The 24,724-nt window shown below is 39.5% G+C and overlaps 1 protein-coding gene across 2 annotated transcripts in view; it reads right to left on the reverse strand.

Annotated features, from left to right (window-relative positions):
• TMEM87B (transmembrane protein 87B) overlaps nt 1-24,724 on the reverse strand; it is a 68,180-nt gene that overhangs the window by 19,419 nt on the left and 24,037 nt on the right. Inside the window, exons 7-15 of one of the 2 annotated variants that reach the window (XM_017549827.2) lie at nt 23,084-23,145; nt 22,684-22,867; nt 19,908-20,007; nt 16,075-16,168; nt 10,447-10,518; nt 8,221-8,329; nt 8,080-8,138; nt 7,043-7,146; nt 1,300-1,373 (exon numbers count right to left, since the gene is read on the reverse strand). In XM_017549827.2, the coding sequence (XP_017405316.1) occupies nt 1,300-1,373; nt 7,043-7,146; nt 8,080-8,138; nt 8,221-8,329; nt 10,447-10,518; nt 16,075-16,168; nt 19,908-20,007; nt 22,684-22,867; nt 23,084-23,145 (858 nt within the window). Of the gene's footprint in view, nt 1-1,299; nt 1,374-7,042; nt 7,147-8,079; nt 8,139-8,220; nt 8,330-10,446; nt 10,519-14,073; nt 14,146-16,074; nt 16,169-19,907; nt 20,008-22,683; nt 22,868-23,083; nt 23,146-24,724 lie in introns of both variants that reach the window. The other variant, XM_017549826.2, reaches the window with a different exon arrangement.

Raw genomic sequence — 24,724 nt, forward strand, 5'->3', positions numbered from 1 at the left:
AAAAAAAAAAAAAAAAAAAAAAAAAAAAAAAAAAAAAAAAAAAAAAAAAAAAAAAAAAAAAATTGGGTTGTTATGTGTATTTTTCAAGGAATTTGTCTGTCTCATCCAGATTGCCTAATTTACTACCATCATAAAGTTGTTCACAATATTCCCTTATTTACCTTTTTTACTGTAGTAATGTCCTCTCTATCATTTCCAACATTAGAAGTTTGTCTTACTGTACTACAGTTGACCCTTGAACAACATGGGTTTGAATTGCTCGGGTCCACCTACATGTGAGTTTTTTTCAATAAAAATTACACCATATATGTGTGCCTTTCCTGACTCTCCTTTCCTTCTATCTAATAACATTTTCTTTGCTCTACCTACTTTATTGTAGGAATACAGTACAAAATACATATAACATACAAAATATGTGATAACTATGTTAACAGTAAGGCTTCTGGTCAACAGTTGGCTATCAGTAGTTAAATTTTGGGAGAGTCAAAAGTTATAAGGAGATTTTCAACTACTCAGGAGATTGGCACCCCTAACCCCACATTATTCAAGGGTTCACTAGTTTCTTTTTATTTCTGGTTTAGACTAGCTAGGGGTTAAACCATTTTTCACTAATCTTTTCAAAGTAATTACTTTTAGATTTGATGACTTTTTCTATTTATTTTCCTGTTTTCTATTTGATTGATGCATTAGAGAACCAAAATAAAAAGTGAAAAAGAATGTTACTAAAAGAAGCCAAAGACAAAAAAAGAAACAAAGATAAAATTACCCTCAACATCTGAGTTACTTATTGATATTGCCTTAACAGATGCTTAGATTATAATAAAAATAATAAAATAACAAAATGCTATGTAGCAATTAATAGAGAGAATGAAAATACCATTAAAACTGTAAGTAGAAATGCTTTGGGCATGACCAGAAATTACAGATGTACATACTTTAAAAAGAGCAAGAAGATGCAACTCAAAGAAACTCAACAATCATCAAGATGAACATTATTTAGCAGCTAAGCACAATAAACACCAAACCACTCTTATGAAAAACAGTGTAACTATTTCAACATTTTACGAAATGAGTTAACAAGCTCAAATGAGTAACAAAAGCTCAAACTACATTAATAGTCTTGAAAATTTCATCATTGACTTTTCTTTTTGTTATTGTCTACCAAAATAGGGTTTCTGAAGATAAACTTTTAAAAATATTTTATAGGAAAAAAAACAATGTATGTGACCTTGGGTAAAGGTATAGCATTTCTGTTCCAATATGTACAGTAGGCATTTAAAAAGAAAACATATTACTCACTTAAATTTTCAGGAGTTACCATGAATTCCTCAATTTCATCATCAGAATCATCTATTAAGGGCATGAAGGCATATCTATAGCAAAAATGAGTAGTAGTTTTACTAGTATGTTTAAGCTTGTTCAATTTTCAGTTTATATCTAAAAACCATCGTATGAGAAATCTACATTTAAAACATTTCCTATACTTTAAAATCATGAAAACATAATTATTTTACTTTCAAATTAGCTAGAATTATCATGAAGAAATTGTGAAACTAGAGCTCTCAAACCACTTGTAAAAACGTAAGTGGATAAAATCATTCCGCCAAGCAATTTAGCAATATTTAATGTTGAGGGAAGGGAGCTTTCTGCTCTTTCTTTCTCCATGTCAGGCTTACCTCTCTGCCTACCACTTGTCAGTTTATTCCCTAAAAAAAGAAAAGTTGGCTGGGCGCGGTGGCTCATGCCTATAATCCCAGCACTTTGGGAGGCTGAGGCGGGTGGATCACGAGGTCAAGAGATCGAGACCATCCTGGTCAACAAGGTGAAACCTCGTCTCTACTAAAAACACAAAAATTAGCTGGGCATGATGGTGCGTGCCTGTAGTCCCAGCTACTCGGGAGGCTGAGGCAGGAGAATTGCTTGAACCCAAGAGGCGGAGATTGCGGTGAGCCGAGATAGTGCCATTGCACTCCAGTCTGGGCAACAACAGCGAAACTCCGCCTCAAAAAAAAAAAGAAAAGTTGCCAATCTGATTGGTGAAAATAAGGCCCATTGATTGGGCCACATTTCCTAGGTGATAAGATCAAAATACTGCTGATAAAGTGTGAATCAAAACAACCTTTTTGGGGGGTCATCTGGCAATAGCCAACAAAGTAAAATTCATTTACCTTACATTATACTAACAAAAGTTTGCCAAGATGATGTCCAACAGCATTCTAAAAACATGACTGATAATAGCAAAAATCTATTTTTTAAACAAAATAATACCAGGGACTGCTTATATATATTATGTTACATTTACATTCATGTTATGAAATGCCATATAGCCATTAAAAGTAATGTGATAGATCTATATACGCTGATATGGGAAGATACTTTTGTTTTTTTGAGATGGGTCTGGCTCTGTTGTCCAAGCTGGAGTGTAGTAGCAGTGGCATGATCTCAGTTCACTGCAACTTCCACCTCCTAGGCTCAAGCCATCCTCCCACTTCAGCTCCCAAGTAGCTGGGAGTACAGGCACACATCACTGCACCCAGCTAATATTTGCATTTTTTTGTAGAGACGGGGTTTCGCCTCGTTTCCCAGGCTGGTCTTCAATTCCTGGGCTCAAGTGATTCACCCATTTGGCCACCCAAAGTGCTGGGATTATAGGCATGAGCCACTGCACCTGGCCAGAAAGATATATTTTAAACAGGAAGGTACAGAACAGCAGGTATATGTAAGTATGTATATATATTATTGTATAATTTTAAAAAGGACGGGAGAAACACACATACCGATACAGGTTGAGTAGCCTTTATGCAAAATGCTTGAGACCAGAAGTGTTTAGAGTTTTGGATGTTTTTAGATTTTGGAATATTTGCATTATATTTACCAGCTGAACATCCCAAATCTGAAAATCTGAAATTCAAAATGTTCCAACGAGCACTTCTGTCAAGTGTCTTGTCAGTGCTCAAAAAGTTTTGGATTTTGGAGCATTCTGGATTTGGGATATTCAATCTGTATATACTTTTTCATTTTCTCCTCAAGAATGGACAAGAACTTAAGTTCTTTCCTTGGGGCAGAGGGATAAAGCAAGGAAGGTAAGTCTTCCCACCACATGCAGTCTTTTTTTTTTTTTTTTTTTTCTTGAGACAGAGTCTCACTTGGTCTCCAGGCTGGAGTATAGTGGCGTGATCTTGGCTCACTGCAATAGCCGCCTGCTGGGTTCAAGCAATTCCTCTGCCTCAGCCTCCCAAGTAGCTGGGATTATAGGCGGGTACCACCACATCCGGCTAAGTTTTTGGATTTTAGTAGAGATGGAGTTTCACCATGTTGGCTATGATGGCCTTGATCTCCTGACCTTCTAATCCATCCACCTCAGCCTTCCAAAGTGCTGGGATTACAGGCATGAGCCACACTGTTGCCGGCTAGGCTTTGGTTTTATATGAGGTTTTCAGGGAAACCACCATCCAAGTTTTATACTATGTCTCTCTTAAAAAACAGTTAAAATGATAGTATGATTTTTTCCTCACATGGAAAAAGCTGATTTTATAGTTAGACAAATGTATTTACTAAAGGAACATATTTTGCAAACAAACAGGACATTACACATACTAATATACCTCCATTATTTTAAAAAAATCACAAAAGTATCATTTCAGTCCATTTAAGTATAATTACTGCTTTTAATAAAGTGAAACTCCTAGAGAATCATTAAAGAAAAGCCAGGGGCCATGAGCTGATTCAGCACCAGTAATTAGGTTTTAAAATTGGCTTTGTTAAGGACTGGCTTGAAGCAAATAACTTATTCTTAATTGCTTTTGTTCCTTATATATAAAACATAAATAATAATACTTATCCATACTTGGTCACAGAATTGACAAGATGATAATGAGATAATAGATGGGAAAGAACTCCAAAAAGTTAACAGTACCGTAAGGTAGAGTTTTAGTGTCAGAAATTGTATTTTACAATAATATATATGGAAAATTCTTTATAATGATGGAAATACCCTAACGGTTTTAAACATAACCCAAGAAATAGCAGAAAAGAAAGTACAGGTATTGATCGACTTACGACCTATGCAACTTACGACCATTTGACTTTACGACCACAATCGCTAGCCATGACTGCTCCGCATCTGGCAGTGCAAACATTGCCCAGCTGGGCGTATGACAGTGCGGACCAGCTTCCGGCAGCACTGCCATCTCTGTGTGTACATAGCCTACTCAACTTACGACCAAATCGTGTTACGACCGGTCTGTCGGAACCAATCGTGGTCGTAAGTCGAGCACTAGCTGTATACTAAAGTGTACTGAACTTTTATGTTCAGATTACCATAGCTCTACTAGATATGTGTGTATATTTTAAAGCTTACAATTTATAAACACTCCAACTATTAATAATAACGTATTAAGGAATTGTAAGTGGCCCTGTATGTAGGCGTTATTTTCTTTAATCAGGTTCACTGAGTATTGGGAGACCTAAGAAAGTTAATTATATTAACAGCTTATTATTATTATTATTATTATATTATTATAATTATTATTATTATAGTACATTGTAGCAGATGTGTTCTGTGGAGGTTTAATTTTGATGAAGGTAGAAAATGGGGGCTGGTTCTAGATACTTGGCATCTTTGTGTTCTCTATTTTTTTTTTTTTTTTTAAAGACATGGTCTTGCTCTCTTGCCCAGGCTGGTGTGCAGTGGCAGGATCATAGCTCACTGCAGCTTCCTCCAGCTGGGCTCAAGTGATTCTCCTGCCTCAGCCACCTGAGTAGCCTGGACTACAGGCACATGTCACCATGTCCAGCTAATTTTTAATAATTTTTTATAGAGATGAGGTCTCACTGTATTTCCTAGGCTGGTCTTGAACTCCTAAGCTCAAGTGATCCTCCCACCTCAGCGTCTCAAAGTGCCAGGATTACAGGTGTGAGCCACCTGGCCTACATTCTCCTTTTTGTTTCAATAAATACATTAAAATTTTAGGCCAATTTGAGTTAGATTTTTATTATAACTGCTTTCAATTAATAGCTTCATAATCCGTTGATACTGCCAAGAAGCCAGAGTAATGTAAAGCAGAAAGAGTAGGATTTTGTGTCAGATTGTGTTTGAATTATTACTCAACTACTCACTGGGTATTTAATTTCTTTGACCTTCAGGCTGGGTGCGGTGGCTTATGCCTGTAATCCCAGCATTTTGGGAGGCCCATGTGGGCAAATCACCTGAGGTCAGGAGTTCAAGACCAGCCTGGCCAACATGGCGAAACCACATCTCTACTAAAAATACAAAAATTAGCCAGGCCTGGTGGCAGGTGCCTGTAATTCCAGCTACTCGGGAGGCTGAGGCAGGAGAATCACTTGAATCCGGGAGGCGGAGGTTGCTGTGAGCTGAGATCATGTCATTGCACTCCAGCCTGGGTGACAAGAGCGAAACTCCATCTCAAAATAAATAAATAAGTAAAACTGAATTATTTTTTAAAAAATAATGATTTACTTGAACTTCAGTTTCTTCATTTGTAGAAAGGGGATGATAGTATAGTATCTCTCTACTTCTAAAGGTTATCATGAATATTGTATAGGATATTTGTCAACTGGGCACGGCAACTTACACCTGTAATTCCAGCACTTTGAGAGGCTGAGGCAGAAGATTCACTTGCACCTAGGAGTTCTAGATGAGCCTGGGCAACATGGCAAAACTCTGTCTCTACCAAAAGTTCAAAACTTTCCAGGTATGGTGGTGCATGCCTGTGGTCCCAGCTACTTGGAAGACTGAGGTGGCAGGATCGCTGGAGCCCAGGAAGTAGAGGCTGCAGTGAGCTGTGATTGTGCTACTGCATGCCAGCCTAAGTAGCAGAGCAAGACCTTGTCTCAAAATAAATAAACATTTTTTGAAAGAAAAATTTTTTTTAAAGTTATGAGTCTACCTCAGTGACTGGTATATTAGATGTTGAAATAAAGTTATTGACCACTCTACCATACTTACTAATATATAAGTTGTGTCATACTTGTTTCCTCTTTGTCTTATGCAATCTCTCGAGGGGGAAGAAAAAAATCAGTGACTATCATGCTTTTCTTGAAACTCCATATATAGCTGGGATGATATTCCTGCACTAGCGATGTTTTATATGGCATCTTATAATATTGTCCACAAAAATGACAACATTTCAGTAAATGGACAGAAACATTATAAGTTAATTGTTAATAGATGAATGCATTAGTTATAGAAGTTGTTACCTTTCTGTAGTCTTGGGATTCAGGCTTTTTAAATTCATACCACACAGGTTTAGAAGGCCTAATTACACATTGATTAGGNTGGAGATGGAGTTTCGCTCTTGTTACCCAGGCTGGAGTGCAATGGCGCGATCTCGGCTCACCGCAACCTCCGCCTGCTGGGTTCAAGCAATTCTCCTGCCTCAGCCTCCTGAGTATCTGGGATTACAGGCACGCACCACCATGCCCAGCTAATGCTTTGTAGTTTTAGTAGAGACAGGGTTTCACCACATTAACCAGGATGGTCTCGATCTCTTGACCTCGTGATCCACCCGCCTTGGCCTCCCAAAGTGCTGGGATTACAAGCGTGAGCCACCGCGCCCAGCCGGGACATGCAGTCTTAAGTGCAACTTTCTGAACTTGACACTGAAGTCTTTTGCCATTTTGGCTGCACCTCTCCCTTCCAACTTGATCTCTCTCCAGTATGAGTACGTGGTATTAACCAAACTGCATGTCTCACTGGTCTCCAAAGTATCTCATGCCCTTCCCACCACCCCAGAAAATGGACATTCTTTCCTAGTTCAGTCATTTCTTGTCCTATTCCTTTCTCCATGGTGTAATATAAGCGCTGCCTTTTCAAAAAGTCTTCCTCATCCCTCTTCCAACTTACCCCAGACTAGTCTATACATCTTTTTTCACTGTCTTGCATTTGTTTTGCTTATCTCCCTACTTGACTGTATAGTTCTTAAAAGCAAGGACTACTGCACTGGTTTCTATAACGTGTTCTTGACACTACAGAAGGTGATTGACAAATGCTTGCTGACTTGAAATTTCCTATGTTAGGTACCTCTGATTGTTTGCTGATGGTCTCCACAAAAACATGATTACAATAAGGATAAGTGAAAAAAGGAAGCTCCAAAATGCATCGTCAACCCAACGTTCCATCCAATCCTAAAATAAGGACAATTCAAACATGAAAAGTTAATTTTCTGATAACTATACAGGTTTCCCATTCAAATAGTGTACAATGACAAGTGCTAATGAAATCTTTCCAACAAGTATGCCTTCAAAACAAACAAGCACATATTTTTTCAAGAAACCTATAAGCCTTCAAAACAAACAAAGCCTTCAAAACAAACAAGCACGTATTTTTTCAAGAAAGCTATATTGTTCAAAATGTTTCTAAAGGGCTGTTTAATGTTAAAAATATTCCCTGCCATAAAATTTTTGGGTAATAGATCTCAAAAACAAAAAATGCAAAACATATACTTAGGATTTCAAGTGGCAAATACTAAGGTAAGGGAAGGAGAAAAAAGAAATTTCAGAAGGTCCAGCCTCTTCTTTCATTAAATTGTCTCTAAGGCAGCAAAAGCCTGGATTTTCAGAGGGCTTTTTGTGATTATTTATGCAGCACTAGAAACTAGCTCCAAATCTTAGGAGGACCTTTTATATTCTAAGAAATGTACCTTCTTCCAACATGAAAATCCGTGGAAAACATCTCTCAAATACCCATACTGAACACATGATCCTAGAAACAGGGCAGTCTTAAGATTTTAAGTCCCATCTACGTACAAAACCACTCAATTTCATGGTGTGCAAGAAGAAGAGAATTTCCTGTTAGGGTATATAGGAAGATAATTTGTTTTCAAAATATATAAAAAGAACTTGAGAAAAGGCATAATAGGAAAAGGAGATTTAGGAGGAACTTTTTCAAACTCACTTGGAGGGGTTAAAATTTTTTGTAACTCTGTAAAAAATAGTTCAAAGTAGAAAGAAAATCTCCACTAATCACCTCTGTTTACAAGCATAAACCAAATTCTTCAAAATTCTACAAAATAGTACAAATAAAAATAACAACTGTTTAAATAGAAAGATTATACTTACTGATTGGCATTTTGCAATTCTAAATGTCTTAGTTGTCCACACCATAAATACTACAGAAGCTGCAACACACACAAAAAGTCACCTTTGAAGGAACATAACAATACTAAGATAATTTATTATAAGAAAAATTAAATAGCTTACCCAGCACGGCAAAGATCAGAGTATTTGTAAAGTGTCTATATAATGAAAATTTCACAGTGTTCTTTCTTAGCCTTAGAGTCTTCATAGTTTGTGCCAAACTTATAAAAATGTGAAAAAAGTTAAGGAAAAACATTTCAAGTAATAATAAGTGGTTAAAAAAAAAAAAAAAGAATCTTCTACTATGTTTCCCAAGTCAGTACTACTAAATACAGTCCCTAAAATTTGAAGCTAATAAAAACACAGAAAATGTTATCTCAGCCAATACTGTACAATCATGATACTTTACCACAAATTTTCTTTTACAATTTACCATTGTCTGAACTAAGAAAACAAATTCCAAGGAAAAAACACGGAAGACCCATGACACGTTCTACCAATGCCATGCTCCCTTAACATGGGATAGAGCAGTGCATGCACTAAAACCCCTCTGAATGAGACACTCTTTTTTTTTTTTTTTTTTTTTGAGACGGAGTCTTGCTCTGTTGTCCAGGCTGTACAGATCCCATTTTGACATGCCATTTGGCTTGTGCTTTTCTGGCTCTATTTCTTATTTTGTTCTTTCTAGTCTATTTTCATTTTATTCTTTGAATAACCATAATTAAGAAGCTAGGTCATCTACCAATTCCATTTTATAAATTAAAACACTGAAATACATCAGAGAAAACAAATCTGGATTCAGTTAAGGACTTTATTTGAAAGACGACTGTAATGGGGGAGGATTATTGCAGTAGGAAGAATACTACGACTATAAGATCTGCAAGAGTCTCAAACATGAGGCAGAAAAGAGTTTTTCTTTTACAGAGAGCAGCAAACAAGGCAAGAAGGCAGCAGGTATGGGGAGTGAGTGGCAGGACCAGACACACTGATGAGGGAATGTCTTTTCTTGAGATGTGCAGATTCTCGGGAGGGCCCCTAAGGAGGGCCGTGTGTTGCCTCAGGCTGAAGGTGAGTCAACGTTTATGGCCTGGAGGAAGGAGAATACTTACAGTTTGGTTCAGTCAGTGTTTTGTTCAGATTGATTAGTGGTATAAAGAGTTCATCTAATCATTCATGATGCAAGGAATGGGAAATCGGAGGGTCTGTGCCTGGCCTTGTCACAGGTAGACAAGGGGGCCTCCAGGCGTCTTATCTAAGTCCAATGGGGAAGGGGCTTCTCTGCGGTAAGTCTTTTCTCAGAACACAAATAGGGGAGAGGGTTTGGATGGGGGTGTCTTAATCTTGGCTGTTTTCCAGGAGCACAGGGCTCAGGTAAAGTTCAACATTGCCAAGGATAAAGAAGCAAAAAGAGACTTTTCCATTGACTCCTCGGCAGTGAAGCAGAATTCAAGCCAGCACTCTCTGCTCTTAAATGAGAATTCCTTCCTCTGGAGCAGACCAACAAACTTTGTTTATGAACCAAACACTAAAAATAACAGAGTTGAGCAACACAATGGAAGTGGCAAGTTTTAAAAGTTATAAATATGCCATTAATCAAATGTTTTAGTACTAAAGTTACTTTTGTACAAAACTACTTTTTAATCTTTTTTTTTTTTTTTTTTTTTTTTGACGGAGTTTTGCTCTTGTTACCCAGGCTGGAGTGCAATGGCACAGTCTCAGCTCACCGCAACCTCCGCCTCCTGGGTTCAGGCAATTCTCCTGCCTCAGCCTCCTGAGTAGCTGGGATTACAGGCACGTGCCACCATGCCCAGCTAATTTTTTGTATTTTTAGTAGAGACGGGGTTTCACCATGTTGACCAGGATGGTCTCGATCTCTTGACCTCGTGATCCAACCGCCTCGGTCTCCCAAAGTGCTGGGATTTACTTTTTAATCTTTCTAAATGACCAACGAGTTCACAAAAGGGGATCAATTTCTAAAGTAACACAATCCAACTTATTCAGGTTACTATCAGAACTTTAAAAATGCAAATATACTTTATTCCTTAAATACATCAAAACATATACTTTTTAAAATTCTTGACTAAAACCAATTTTCTATAAAAACGAATTTTCTATTTTTTTTCTATAAAAAAATCTGGTCTGGCTTAATAATTTTAAAAAAATGTTTTTAAGCTAAGAAATAAAAAGATCAAAAGCAAATTCTAAACTGCTTAAGCTTTCACTTACCAAGACATTGTTAAATTTAGGTAAAGTTTAAATCATTCCTGTTATAGAAGTAAAGTAGTCATGAAAGCAAATAGGCCTCCTGATCCTGAAGTGAGAAGCGCTGCTGAGGTAGGAAAAGGATATCCACCAGCACAAGCCAGAGTCAAGGAGAGAGAGTGGGAGGCTGGCCAGAAGAACAAGATCAGAATCACTCGCCTGCAGCAAAACAGCAACAACGACCAAAAAAAAAAAAAAAAAAAAAAAAAAAAGAAAGAAAGAAAGAAAGAAAAAGAAACAAGCAGAAAAAAAGGGAAGGAGGGGCCACATGAGAAAGGCTAAGGCTACAGCTTTTGAATTTTTCAGCTTACTTTTTTCCTAAGACTTTAGAATTAGATTCTTAGAGGGTTGGTTATATTAAGTTCATCAAAATCAAAGGAAGCAAGGTCATTTTCCAAAGCACTCAATTGTATATGTATTTTAGTTCGGCTTCTTTTTCTTGTCATTTATCATCATTTAGGAAGTCTGCTATCTTTCTGTACAGAGGAAGCAGACATTTCATTTTAGTGATGAAAATTACCAAACAGCAATCTAAAAGCAAACTTCACAAATTCAGGTTTACATAGAAGTAGATACTAGACTTCCTTTGTCTCACCATGAAACATTAAACAAGATCTTTTATGTTCTAGATTTCTTTGACTATTTCCTGAAACATTTTCATTATAAATATTCATAATTAAGCAAACTAAGTCTTTCATCTGTTTTCCTTATCTTCCTATCCCAATCTGGTTAATCAGGTACTGGGATATGTGAAAGTCAATGCTGCCCATAAAGGTGAAAATTACCCTCACTCAAATCCAGATGGATTAGAACCTTTAGAGATTCTTTTCTTTGCAATTTTCTGCCAGGCTGCATTACTGAATGTTTTCCCCAATGAACTTCTTGTGGATGGTTAAGAATAAGAAATCTTTGAAATACGTATCTATAAATTACCGGAGAAACGATAGTTCAACTTTTAAAAAATGCAGTTTGCAGCTTAATTAACTGAATGAAAGATCATACTCCCTAACTTGTTAAAGTTCCAAGCATGAACAATTTTAGAAATAAGACAATTCTATATTGAACAGATATCATTTTATAAACACACAATGACAGAAAATAAGACACTAAGATCTAACGATAATCTGAGGTCAACAGGCAGGTTCATCTCCACTGTAATTCTACCTGTCCCAAAGCAAGGTATGTTTATACTTCCTGCCCATTCTCAAGTCAGGTGAGCCCCCCAACAAGCGGTCCTGCGGGACTACAGCCTTTGTGGTGAGTAATCTTATCACTGGAACACTGCTCACATGCAGAACTGAGAAACAGACTTCACATTTTTAGCAAATGAATGTCTTTAATTTTTTTAATATAGACCAGAGGAAGAGATCTATATCACTCTCTGAGAAAATCAGATTTATTTAACTAAAATTTTACTCAACGAACTGGGATTCTAAACTAGTAGCTCTGAACAAAGTAGAATATGCTTTTTTAAACAAGTTCAGTCAGAAACAACTTTTTAAATCAGTTATTATTCCCTAAGTAGGCTCCTCAGACTAAGATGTCCACAGATATAATTTGGGAAGTCTTTAACTGCACTGTCATATGCAAAGCTCCTTGTGTGTGTCTGTATTCTGTGAAGAGAGGTTCCACAGCTGTTAGCAGATTTTCTAAGGCATCTCTGAACTTAGTACCCAAACAAGGTTAAGAATTACTGCTTTGACGAGTAAGGACAATGAATTAGAAATTTTTGGTTTGTAGCACTCTTCATAAGCTTCTTAAGTTGGAAGGATACTGAGAATTCACAAATAGAGAATTTAAAGAATAGGTTGAACAGACTTAGAAAACAACCCACAAGGGGCTCAGAAAAGCCTATGAAGAGTGCTACATTTGCTAGCACACCTGAAAAACGGGAGACCTTTCTTCTAAGGGAGAGACATAGTGATGAAATCCAAGCTCTCTAGCCCTTCCTATGAGATGAACAAATGGAAAAAAAAAATACAAGGAAAACAACAACAACAAAATGTCAAAAAGCTAAAGGACCTAAGTATCAAAAACAGTGGAAACAAAGAACTTGGCAAAAACAAAACCTATCTAATAGGAAAGCATTTCAAAGAGGACATAAATATAATAGAAACAGATGCAAATAATGTTCTGGGATATGCATAACCCTGCATTCTACTCTGGCCAGTCACATTTTCTCTAGAATTCCTCCCATTTCCACAAGTGTCCCCATGGAGAAAAAAGCAATGGGGATTTCCCAGACTCAGCTTGAATCATTGAATCAGAGAAGACCCTCAAGGATTGAGTCTCCACTGCTTTTAAAACTTCTCCTGTAATATGGCTGCAGCCCCTAAACCTTCTCTGAATCTGCTCTCTTCCTGCCCATCCTGGCCTCTGGAAGGACAAAGTCAGGCGTGCCTTGCAAGGCCATCTCTACAGCTCTGGCCACTGTTGACCACCCCACCACTGCCTTCTCCCCTTTGACAGTTTCCTGGTCCTCCCACCTCCCTTCATCCTGGTGTTTCTTCCACACACACTTCCCTCCCCACAAGGCACCATCCTGGCTCCTATCCTCCCTATCTACACGTTCTCTTTGGATCATTCTGCAGCTGCAACCTTCTCTCTCGTAAGATGACCTCCAATCAGTTCTGACTCCTCTCACAAACCCAGCCTGAGATTTCCATTTCTTTTCTTCATATAAATGCCTTGGGCGGCTCAAACCTCATCCATTACAGCCCTTCCTCCAAGTTCACTGCCTTGAAAATGGCAACACGGCCCCCAGCCATCCAAATGAGATGTGCAAGACCTCTTCAGAGCCTTCTCTCCCTTCTCTGGCCACCCATTGCTAGCAAGTCTATCACATGGGTTCTTCTTCCAATATCCTCTACCCCATTTCTGACCCTTACCATCTCTTCTTTGGACCACTGCAAAGGCAAAGGAATACTGACTCACCTTCCTACCTCTAGACTCTCCTTTCCCACGTCATCTTCTTCTGTCACCAGAGTTCTCTCTGACACAGGTTTCATCACATTACTCACCTGTGCAGCTTCAATTCCTCTCTAGTCCCTGCCTCTGGAAGGCACTCAGCTCTTGAGCGTGCCCTGCCCCCCTTCCCTGAACTGCCTGCCAAGGCTCTCCCATGCAGGTCCACCCACAGGCAGGCTTTCCTGGACATTCTGCCGCTGTCTCCCTGTGTTTTCCTGCTTCAACTATTTGCTCCCCTCATTTCTTCTTAGAATACCTCCTTCCCTAATGACCGTCTTATTAATAGTAAACCCCTACTTGTCTTTCCAGTCTCAATTTTAATGTTGCCATCTCTGTGAAGTCTTTCCGGATTTTTATGCCAGCATTAACTTCTCTCTTCCCCTGTTGGCACAGCACCTCTCTAAGATGGAAGCTGCTACTGCTATATTGCTGCTAGTTATGCATCTGTCTCCCCTACAAGCTTGTGAATTCCTTAAATTTGGGGACAACATCTTTTCACCCATGCCTCGTCAGTATGGGGCACATACTGGGCATGGGCACTAACTGTCTGCTAAACTATAGAGAAAAAATAAGTATTTTCCTTATTGGGGGTGTTGCTACTTTTTCATCTTCAACTAAACTCTCATATTGAGGTAACAAAAATGTGTAATTGTATTTCTTTCTATCATTCTATTTGTTATTACAAATTACATGTAATCTGATTTTAATGAGACAACAAACTATTTTGAAGGACACAGTAAAGGATATGAACCACACAAAAATGGAGTCAATAACTGCTAAAATAATGTCACCAAGAACAACAGCTAAATGGTTAGAACCCTGAAAGATAAAAATAGGGGGAGAAATCTGAATGTAACAGTTTCATTACACTATGGCAATTATCACTTGATGAAGAAAAATAATTTAGCTTATCTCATTACTTTACAAAGCCACATAAAAGATTTAATTTCCTAAGAGAGTTGTGTTTAAGTACAGGGAAATGACCTGTTTTTTGGTAGCAACAAGTGCCAATTGTCATCAATTTATCTGATGATAGCAACAAAACTGTATTATGTAATGGCAAATAAAAAGCATCATGTCCCCAACCTCACTAACACCAGCCATTTCAATCTCTCTCCTCTATACCAAACCGACACCCAGGACTATTAATGAAATGAACTCTTGATCTTTCCTGACCATGTTGTGAAGGAACACAAAAAAGGTAAAGGGGAGATCCATGTTAGATATTTACTATGTCTAGTCATATGTCAAAGTCACAAAGATGTTGGCTATGTAAATTTTTTTTTTTTGGAGACGGAGTTTTGCTCTCCAGTCTTGTTGCCCAGGCTGGAGTGCAATGGTGCAATCTCAGCTCACTGCAACCTCTGCCTCCCAGGTTCAAGAGATTTTCCTGCCTCAGCCTCCCAAGTAGCTGGGATTACAGGCATGTGCCAACAAGCTATATAAAGTTTTAAAGGAACACAATATATATACTGTATTTACATGTGGGATACTTATCTTTTCTATTTCTTTCTGGCAAATATTTATTATTTGTTGTAAGAATGCAGAGTTCTTCATGATTATGCAAAGGTGAAAATAAATATACTCAAAGACTAAAAGAGCATCGAACACAGAATGCAGATGTATAAAAGACAAAAGGGAGAAGAATAAGGCTTTTTAGTATTATTGGACAAATATTTATGATCCAATTTACACAGCTAATCCAAAAGACATTTTAGATAAAATGACAAAGGTCTTTGGATTAGGTAAGATATAATAAGCTTCCTAATCACTCAGTCCTCAACCATGTATTCAAAAAACTGAAGCAACCAGGTGTGGTGGCTCACATCTGTAATCCCAATACTTTGGGAGGCTGAGGTGAGAGGATCACTTGAGGCCAGCCAGGAACTCAAGACCAGCCTGGGCAACATAGTGAGACCCCCATCTCTACAAAAAATACAAAAATTAGCTGGGTGTGGTGGCCTGCACCTGTAATCCCAGCTGTTCAGGAGGCTGGAGTAGGAGGATTGCTTAAGCCTAGGAGCTGGAGGCTGCAGTGAACCATGACTGTGTGCCACTGTACCCCAGCCTGGACAACAGAGTGAGACCTTGTCTCTAAAACCAACCAACCAACCAACCAATGAGACAACCACACAAAATAGAAGTAAAAAACTGAAGCTAGAAATCTAGGGGTTTTGCAGACATAAATACTGACATTTCTCTAGAGAATAAAGTGCTGCTGCTCACATAGCCAGAGTTACCTTCCCCTTGACCACCACTTCCTCCTGGCTCTTCCAATAGCGGGGTCTACTGAATTCTCAAAATAGCTAGTCCCCAAGAGTCAGAGAAAATGAATAAACAAATGAGGCTTAAAAGAGTGATGAAATGTACTGTATGGGTGTGATTCACTTTCTGTTCACTTGACACATTTTAAAATCCAGGGTTAAGAATGATATTGAGGTACACCAGCTGCATAATGACAAAGACAAATGTTCTCTATGAAGAATAACCACGAACATTTCTGGGATGGGACTGATACCTGGGATGATATCAAGTGATGCCTTCGCAATCAGTCGTGTCATCTTAACAAGCACTCGGCCTAGCCTTTGTCTTTCAGGAAGTATTTTAAAAGGGAAACATCTCAGAGAAGAAAAAATTGGGCCTTTTTCACAAGTTTCTACCTAAAAATTCATCTCAGGAGATACAAAGTAAAACCACATTTCACAACAATAACAAAAAAGGATGGTATTAGAATTATGTAGTTTTTACCCCAATGACTCTCATCACGCCTTCAACAGCTGCAAAGATTAAGTAAAGAAGCCCCAGTCCAATCACCCGGTGCATGACTGTTCCTAAACGAGGCCTGGAATCAGGAAGAGGAAACAGAAAGAAAATGCATGGGTGAGTAAAATGCACCTGAATACAGCAACTGGCACCATTTCCAGTACCAGGGAGTCACTATCTAATCACAACAGTCTGTTCCTGGTTCTGAAGTACTTTGTTTTAGGAAACAGGCCCAGGAACAAAGGGTCTCTTTCTCTAGGACCTGAAGCCATACTGATGCCTGTGAAGCAATATTTGGAGGCCACAAAGGTCCCATAGGATCTTGCTGCTCAATTCAAGCAAAAGAATGACTATAACTCAGGTACTGTTTCTATAGAATGGAAGAGTAGGCTGACGAAATCTAAGAAGGTAAATGCCAACTTCTAAGTGCCACTGGCAGAGAGTCTAATTTAATTCTCCCTAAGGTCTATCTTTTCAGAGATAATTCACTTGTCTCATGACTTGGGCAGAGAAAGAGCACAACATTAGGAGATGGAACTCCATGACCTCCTTTCTGATCACTGGCCTCAACCAGAACAGGAGTGCTAACAGAATTTAATTTTCATTCTTTAAACTGAAAACAGTGAAAATAACATTTTTGGGTCAGGCCCAGTAGCTAATGCCTGTAATCCTAGCACCTTGGGAGGCCAAGGTAGATGGATCACTTGAGCTTAGGAGTTCAAGACCAAATTGGCCAACATGGTGAAACTCCATCTCTACTAAAACATACAAAAAATTAGCCAGCATGCTGGCTCATGCCTGTAGTGCCAGCTATTCGGGAGGCTGAGGCATGAGAATCGCCAGAACTTGCAAGGCAGAGGTTGCAGTGAGCCAAGACTGCACCACTGCACTCCAGCCTGAGCAACAGAGGGAGATTGTCTCCAAAAAAACCAAACAATTTTTGGCTCTTTCAAAATATAAATGAGTTGAGAAAATGCAAAGATGGTGGTTTTTGCAATTAATAATTTAAAATAGAATAATGTTATATTTGCAAATCAGGATTTTTTGCACATACATTTTAGGCTATTCAAAAACCCTCTTCTGAGAGCAATTAGAAGAAAAAACTGGTTTAAGAAAAATATTTAAGATAGTCATTTCAAAACAAAATATAAGTAAAAAATTAAATATAATTGGTCATAGCTCATTTTTAATTAAGGCTATTTACCTAATCTAAGGAAACTGAAATCTGATTCATTATAAACAACTAACCAGAACCTCCAAATAACCAGAACTGTTACTGCTCTCACTTATGAGTTGAGTCAAGCAAGCTAACAATGAACAGATTCATTCAAAAAGGGTTTATGCCTGTACCCATTCACTCAATCTCCTATTCCTTTCACAGTACCAACACGGCACCTGTTGGTATCTGATGTTCATAATCAGAACTGTGAGATTCATCAACAAGAGGCCTTGATGTTTCCTACACTGTACTAAGAACACAAAAGGCATTTGAGAAAGAACCTCAATAAAAGTACTGGGGGATAAAGGCTTCCGGGCTAAAATCCTGCTAACTCCCAATCCCTAGCTCACAAGCAAACAGGCATGCATACAAGAGGAGAGCCTGCGGGTGTGAATCACAGAGCAGAGGCCTGAGCTTGGTTACCCAGGGATTGGAGCTCAGGAACACAGGAAGGTGCAGCAGAGGAGGCTGGGGAGGAGCAGCCAGCCAGTAATGTGAGGGGATGGAAGACAAGCTCCCGGAAACCAGGCAAAGCTGGCAACCCTCAACTAGAGCTGCTCACGGGACAACTGGACAAGGGCTGAGCAGGGCCGTGTGATATGGCAGGGGGAGGTCACGGTGGCCTTGACAAGTGCCGTCTCAATAGAGCAATACTGGGGAGGCTGAGGTACAGACTACTCATGTGAGAAGTTATGCTGCGCAGGGGAAAGATGAATGAGGTAGAAGCAGAGGAGAGGGCCATGTGGGGCAGAGGGAGGGCTTTGCTTTAAAAAATGGTAGAAATAATGAGATGTCAATGGTGGTGACCTACCAGACAGGAAAGCTGATGATGCGAGAGAAAATAAAACCCAGCAGTTTCCCTCACAGTTGAGTGGGCCCTTTGTTTCAGGAAACAGGCCCAGGAACAAAGGGAAAAACCAGGGCAGTTTCCCTCACAGTTGAGTGGGCACAAGGGCAGGGGTGGCCCATGCCTACCAGGAGGAGGAAAGTGGTGGTGCATGCGGTCCAGATGTGGGGGAAATACTGGGGTCTGAGGGCACAGACACAGTGGAATTCTCCTCTGATGGCTTCTACTTCCTCAGTGAAAAAAACCCCAAGGTCAGCTGAGAGGGATGGGATAGTCTGAGAGGCCTGAGGAGAGAGAAAGGGTAAAATGGTCTTCTGCAGACAGGAGAGTGAGAAAATAGTGGCAAGGGGATTGAGTACAACTGCCAGCAGCACTGAAGGTGTGAAGTTGACGGTCATGAATGGAAAGGAGGTCCTCTCAGTGTAGTCCAGGGTTCTTTTTGGGCAAATTCCCCTGCTCGGGTAGGAGCCTGAAGCAGAAGGAAAGCTGGACTTAGCAAGGCTGAGGTTTTGTCAAGAAGGCTGACAAAGAGAAAGGCAGGGGTCTTTGGGCGTCAGTGTCCTACTGAACCAGGGAATCCAATCAAAAGGAAGAAGGTGAGGATGTAAGATGGGAGGGACAATAGAAGGTGCCAGGGTCAAAAGGCTAGAGGCCACAGTACAGTCAAAAATGACTGAAGCTAACATGTTAGAGAAAGTAAATAGGAAACAGAGGAGGTGACAGTTGAAAAGTGGATTGCTTAAAACTGAGATTTTGAACAGCGTACAATTATACATAAAGTATAGAAAACGATCCTGGGAATCAGTAGTTGAAATGCAGTGAACAGGCAAGAGCAGGAGAGATGGGGAGGTGAGGTCAGGTTACTTAAAGGGTCATCCACATAGCTCCTGAGACCCCAGGGCCTTCTGACAGATGAAATGCTGATGATAACACCTGTGAAGTCGGTGCCCACAAACTAAAGGATGAGGGAGAGCCTGGAAGCCCACAGTGGCCACAAGACGCAGCGGGTGATCCAGCCTGAAGAGCGAGCTTCTGGGAATCAGGGTTTTAGGAAAGAAGCAGGAAGAATGGTCTGAAAAACGCAACATGGATAGAAATCAAGTTCTCGTCGGCCGGGCGCGGTGGCTCACACCTGTAATCCAAGCACTTTGGAGGCCAAGGCAGGTGGATCACCTGAGGTCAGGAGTTCAAGACCAGCCTGACCAACATGGTGAAACCCCGTCTTTAAAAAAAGAAATTTTGTTTAAAAAAAAAAAAAAAGAAATCAAGTTCTCCCATAGTTATGTCCAGTGATTCACAGGTCAGAGGGAGAAAAGACATGCTGGAGAAGGTCCAAAAGCAGGGTCCTCAGAGGACAGATACGTTTCAGTCAGAAGTTTTGCTGACTCGGTGTTTAATGCACTCTCTCTTACAACACTCAAATATGACCATAAAAGCTTAATGGTACTGTCTAGAAAACAGAAAAGGGTTTGAAAATTGTTTGAATCATTTTAGATTTTCCATTATCCCTAAAGTTGATTATTTACTCATCTAACTATATAAAGTTATTGAAATACAAACTCAGGGTCTTTACTGGAAAATAATATAAAATAGCAAGTATGTGGAAATCTTTTAAAAATGTGTTCTTGTGGATTTTTCCCAAATGGATTTGTATTATAATACTGAAAAGTTACATTTTTGCAAAGGTCATAATGCAGGTGGACTGAATCAATGGGCTGGGACCCAGCATCTTTCCCACATGCCAGCACTTACTTCACAATGCCATAGCCCAGGCTCACAATGATCACCAGGAGGCGAGCCAATGTCCTCTTAATCGCAGAAATCAACTCCGCAAATATCAATAAACCTTGCGCTGAGGAAGAAAAAATTAAAATAATTCACTTTGTGTACATCGGGAAGCCTGCCAACCAAGATTCTCAACGTGTCCTGTGTATAACTACATTTGGACTTCAGACTAATCAGCCACATTTGATTTAAAAGTCATTGAATCCAACTGATACTTGAAAACCTCAGTGAAGGGTTCACTCCCTACTAAAGAGTTCACTCTCTATCTACCTAATCAGCTCCACTGGGCACAGCCTCACATCATCCACAAAATTTAAGAGAATGCTGTCTACGTAGTCACAAAATAATGTTAGTTGAACAAACCAACAGATTCACAAGAATAAACCAGCAACAAGGCCTAAAATCTGTGAGACAGGCACCATTCAAAGCCACCTAGCTCAACGGTTCTCAATCCTAAATGCACACTGGAATTGCCTGGAAGCCTTTACACTGCCCTCAATTCCTAGATCTGCTAATCAGAATCTCTGGCACTGGTACCATTTTGAAGTTCTTCAAGTGATGCTGATGCAAAACCAGGGATGAGAACCATTGCTCCAGACCAGTGCTGTCCCAGAGACCCTTTTGCAATGATGGAAGTGGTCTACCTCTGTGCTGTCCAATACAGCAGCCACTGGTCACCTGTGGCTACTGAGCACTTTAGATGAAGCTAGAACAACTGAGGAATCTAATTTTTAATTTATTTAATTTTACTTAAGTACTCGGATGTGGCTTGTGGCTACCAGAGAGAACAGCACAGGTCTAGACTGACCAGTGATTATCTCCATGAGCTCTTTAGATATGGCTGCACCACCAGTTTTCAGGTCACCTCGTCCACAAGAAGTCATAAGAGACCTTGTCAAATGCCTTGAAGAAGTCATTTATACTAAGTTTACATTTTCCTGTCATTCTAGCATCCCAAAAGAAAAAAATTAGTCTGACATGATCTATTCTCAGTGTACCCATGTCGGGTCCTAACAATCAATGGTTCTCATCCTTCTAATGATTTTTCTAAATTTGATGCTTCAGGATCAATGCTGGACAAGACAGCCCCGTCACAGAATTCCCACTTGGGAACATCAGAAAGGACATCAGCTCCTAGCCAGTCTTTTGGCATCTCCCCTATTGGACAGGGCTCCTCAAAGACCTTGACAGCAGTCTGGGTATCTCTTCTAAGCCCTCTAGTGCCATCTCGGACAGCTTAGATTCTCTGAGGATGGCAGATGGCCTCTCACCTCTTCATGGATCTCAGGTTTTTGATGCTCCTCACTGAAGTCCATGCCACCCTTTACCCTCACTAAACAAGAGATTACAACCACTAACAGCAAAGTATCAGAACTGTCTTCTCTACATTAGGAATGCTTCAATCCGAAGCAGCAGACCTAGCCTTCCTTCAGCATCTGGTTTAGAGTGCGCGTGTGCACACACATGCATGCACATACATATACCCCCCATAAAAAACTTCTTACAGAGTAGTGATATCTCTAATATACATTCCTGGATGTTTGCCCTTTCTTTATTCTTCGGTACATGCCCTTTTTAACTTTTTATTTGGGGAAATTTCAAATACTCCCCAAAAAGAGAGAAAGCAATATAATTTCCCATGTACCCATCATGCAGCGTCAATAATTAGCAATGTTATGCCAAATTTGTTTCATCCATAGTTCAGTTCATTTTTTCTTCTAGAGTATTTTAAAATAAGTAATAGACACATAGTGCCAGCTACTCCAGAAGCTGAGGTGGGCGGATCATTTGGGCCTGGAGGTCAAGCTGAAATCACACCACTGAACTCCAGTCTGGGCAACAAATCGAGACCTTGTCAATCAATCAATAACAGACAGAATCATGCCCTTTGAAAATCTGCACCAAGATCATTTGTAACTGGTTACTCAGAAGTACACTCTTAAGCTCGCTCAACCCCTTTGAGCTTGCTCTTTCCAAAGGTTCGGTGGGAGAGCTGTACCTTTACTTCTCTGGCTTTTTTGAAATCTACTTTCTAGAAGTCTGGGGCATACAACTGAGGATGCCCAGCTGTATGCCCTCCCTGCCTCACATATTCCACTGTATAAACTGTGATGGTGCCTCCACTGGTCATATGAATATCTTTGTAGGAATAAAGAGGTGGTGAGAGCGCAAGAAGGCTGCAGGCACCATCCATTCCAGCACCCCTGATTTTACTCCCTGTGGCCAACCTCCTTTCTTTCCTTTTTTTGGAGGAGAAGGAAAAGAAGATGTGGGGGGAAGGAAAAATATGTTAAAAGGATTGACAGCACCTGAAATCTACCTGTCCAGAATTTTGTGCTGTTTCAATCCAAATTGAACCTTTCTTTTTTTGGTGGGGGAGAAGGAAAAGAAGATGTGGTGGGAACGACAAATATGTTAAAAAAACTGACAGCACCTGAAATCTCCCTGTCCAGAACTTTGTACTGTTTTAATTCAAGCTGACCCTTAGGGAATGGGAGTATTATTTTTCCCAGGAGGAAGGTGAGGGGAAAGTTAACAAGAAGGAAAACAGATAATGAAGAGAGGACACATACTAGACCAGATCAGAGGCCTACTCTGACATTCTCTTCTTGGCTTCCCTTCTCTTCATCTGTAATATGGCTGTTTCCAAACCACTGTTCAGAGGGGGCCTCCCACACCTCTGTTCCCAAATGCTGGGAAACTCTCTGATCATACTGTATTTACAGAGACAGCCAAAACTTACTTGACAGTCCAGTGCTGTTGATGTTTTGGTATTCACTATAAAAAACTGCTTTTTCAAGCATTCCTAGGAAAATAACAGCTGCAATCCAGAACTGTATTCTTAATATATCTTTCCAATAACAGGCAGACCACATCAGCCAGAGTATGCCATATAATATGTAAACAATACACATCACCATGTAAAACTGTAGAAAGAGAAGCAATTTTAGTCAGTTAAGCCTTCTGATCACTCGAAAGTTGGCACTTCTACATTCAGATATCCAACCTTTCATTTTCTAGTCACTCTGGAACCAGAAATAGAAGACATGTCAAAGCATCAGCTACTGAGGAATTACTACCACAAAGCTCTTAAGGTATAAAATTCATTTTTTAAAAAGGAAAAAATGATGAGAAATACTCACAATCATTAAGGGCCAATCTGATGCAGAGATATATCCATGAGGCCCAATCATAGAAAGAGAAACTGGGATAGAGAAGAAGAGAGAGTTAATTATCAGTCAGTCTTAAGCCTTTAAATGTAAGCTCATTTCCCAGAAGACTCCAAGAATACAAATCACACTAACAAATGCTGAATTTTTATGTAGCACATATACTGTATTGAACAATTAATTAGTAATTGTTTGATTATATAAACTTTATAAGATATCTTTACTGTAAAACCAGAACCTCTAAAACTGCTAGAAGAAAACAGGGAGAATACTACACAACACTGGTCTGAGCAATGATTTTTTGGATTTGATCCCAGAAGCACAGGCAACAAAAGCCAAAATAGACAAATGGGATTACATCAATATAAAAGGCATATGTGCAGCACAGGAAACAATTAACAGTAGACATAACTTAGAGACTGAAAGATAAAATTTGCAAGCCATATATCCAAGAAGGAATTAATATCCAAAATATATAAGCTCAAGCAACTCAATAGCAAGAAAACAAAAAACCCAACTGAAAAAATGGGCAAGGGGCTGGGCGTGATGGTTCATGCCTATAATCCCGGCACTTAGGGAGACTGAGGTGGGCGAATCACTTGAGGTCAGGAGATGGAGACCAGCCTAGCCAATATGGTGAAACCCCGTCTCTACTAAAAACAAAAAAATTAGCCAAGTGTGGTGGCATGCACCTGTAATCCTGGCTACTTGAGAGGCTGAGGCAGGAGACTCAATTGAACCCAGGAGGCGGAGGTTGCAGTGAGCTGAGATGATGCCACTGCACTCTGGCCTGGGTGACAAAGCAAGCTCCTGTCTCAAAAAAACAAAAAAAAAAGGGCAAGGGACCTAAATAGACATTTCTCAAAAGAAGACATATAAATGATCAACTGATATTAATGTATGAAAAATGCTGAACATCCCTAATCATTAAAGAAATGCAAATTAAAACCCCAATATCATTTCACACTTGTCAGAATGGCTTTTATCAATAAGATGAAAGACAAGAAGTGTTGGTGAAGACGTGGAGAAAAGGGATGCTCTGTATACTGTTGGTGAAAATGTCAATTAGTGCAGCCATTATAAAAAACAATATGGAAGGTCCTCAAAAAACTAAAAACAGAATTACCATATAATCCAGTAATCCCACTTTACTATTTACCCAAAAGATCTAAAATCAGTTTGTCAAAGAGTTGTCTGCACCCCCATGTTCACTGCAGCACTATTCACAGTAGTGAAGTTACGGAATCAACCTAAGGGTCCATCAACAGATGAATGGAAGAAGAAAATGTGTATATATACACAATGAAATACTATTCAGCCTTTAAAAAGAAAACTCTGTCATTTGCAACAACATGGATAGAACTGGAAAACATTGTGTTGAGTGAAATGAGTCCGGTACAGAAAGACAAATACTGCACATTTTCACTTATATGTGGAATCTGAAACAAACGAATGCCTAGAAGGAGAGCAGAATGGTGGGTACAGAGGCTGGGGGGTGGAAGGCATGGGGAGATGATTGTCCAAGGGTAAAAAAAATCTGAGAGGAGGAGTAAGTTTTTTCTTTTTTTGAGCTCTATTGCACAGCATGGTGAATAGTTAATAGAGTACTGTATG

This window comes from Cebus imitator, unplaced genomic scaffold (assembly GCF_001604975.1).
Source record: "Cebus imitator isolate Cc_AM_T3 unplaced genomic scaffold, Cebus_imitator-1.0 Scaffold222, whole genome shotgun sequence".
Lineage (NCBI taxonomy): Eukaryota > Metazoa > Chordata > Mammalia > Primates > Cebidae > Cebus > Cebus imitator.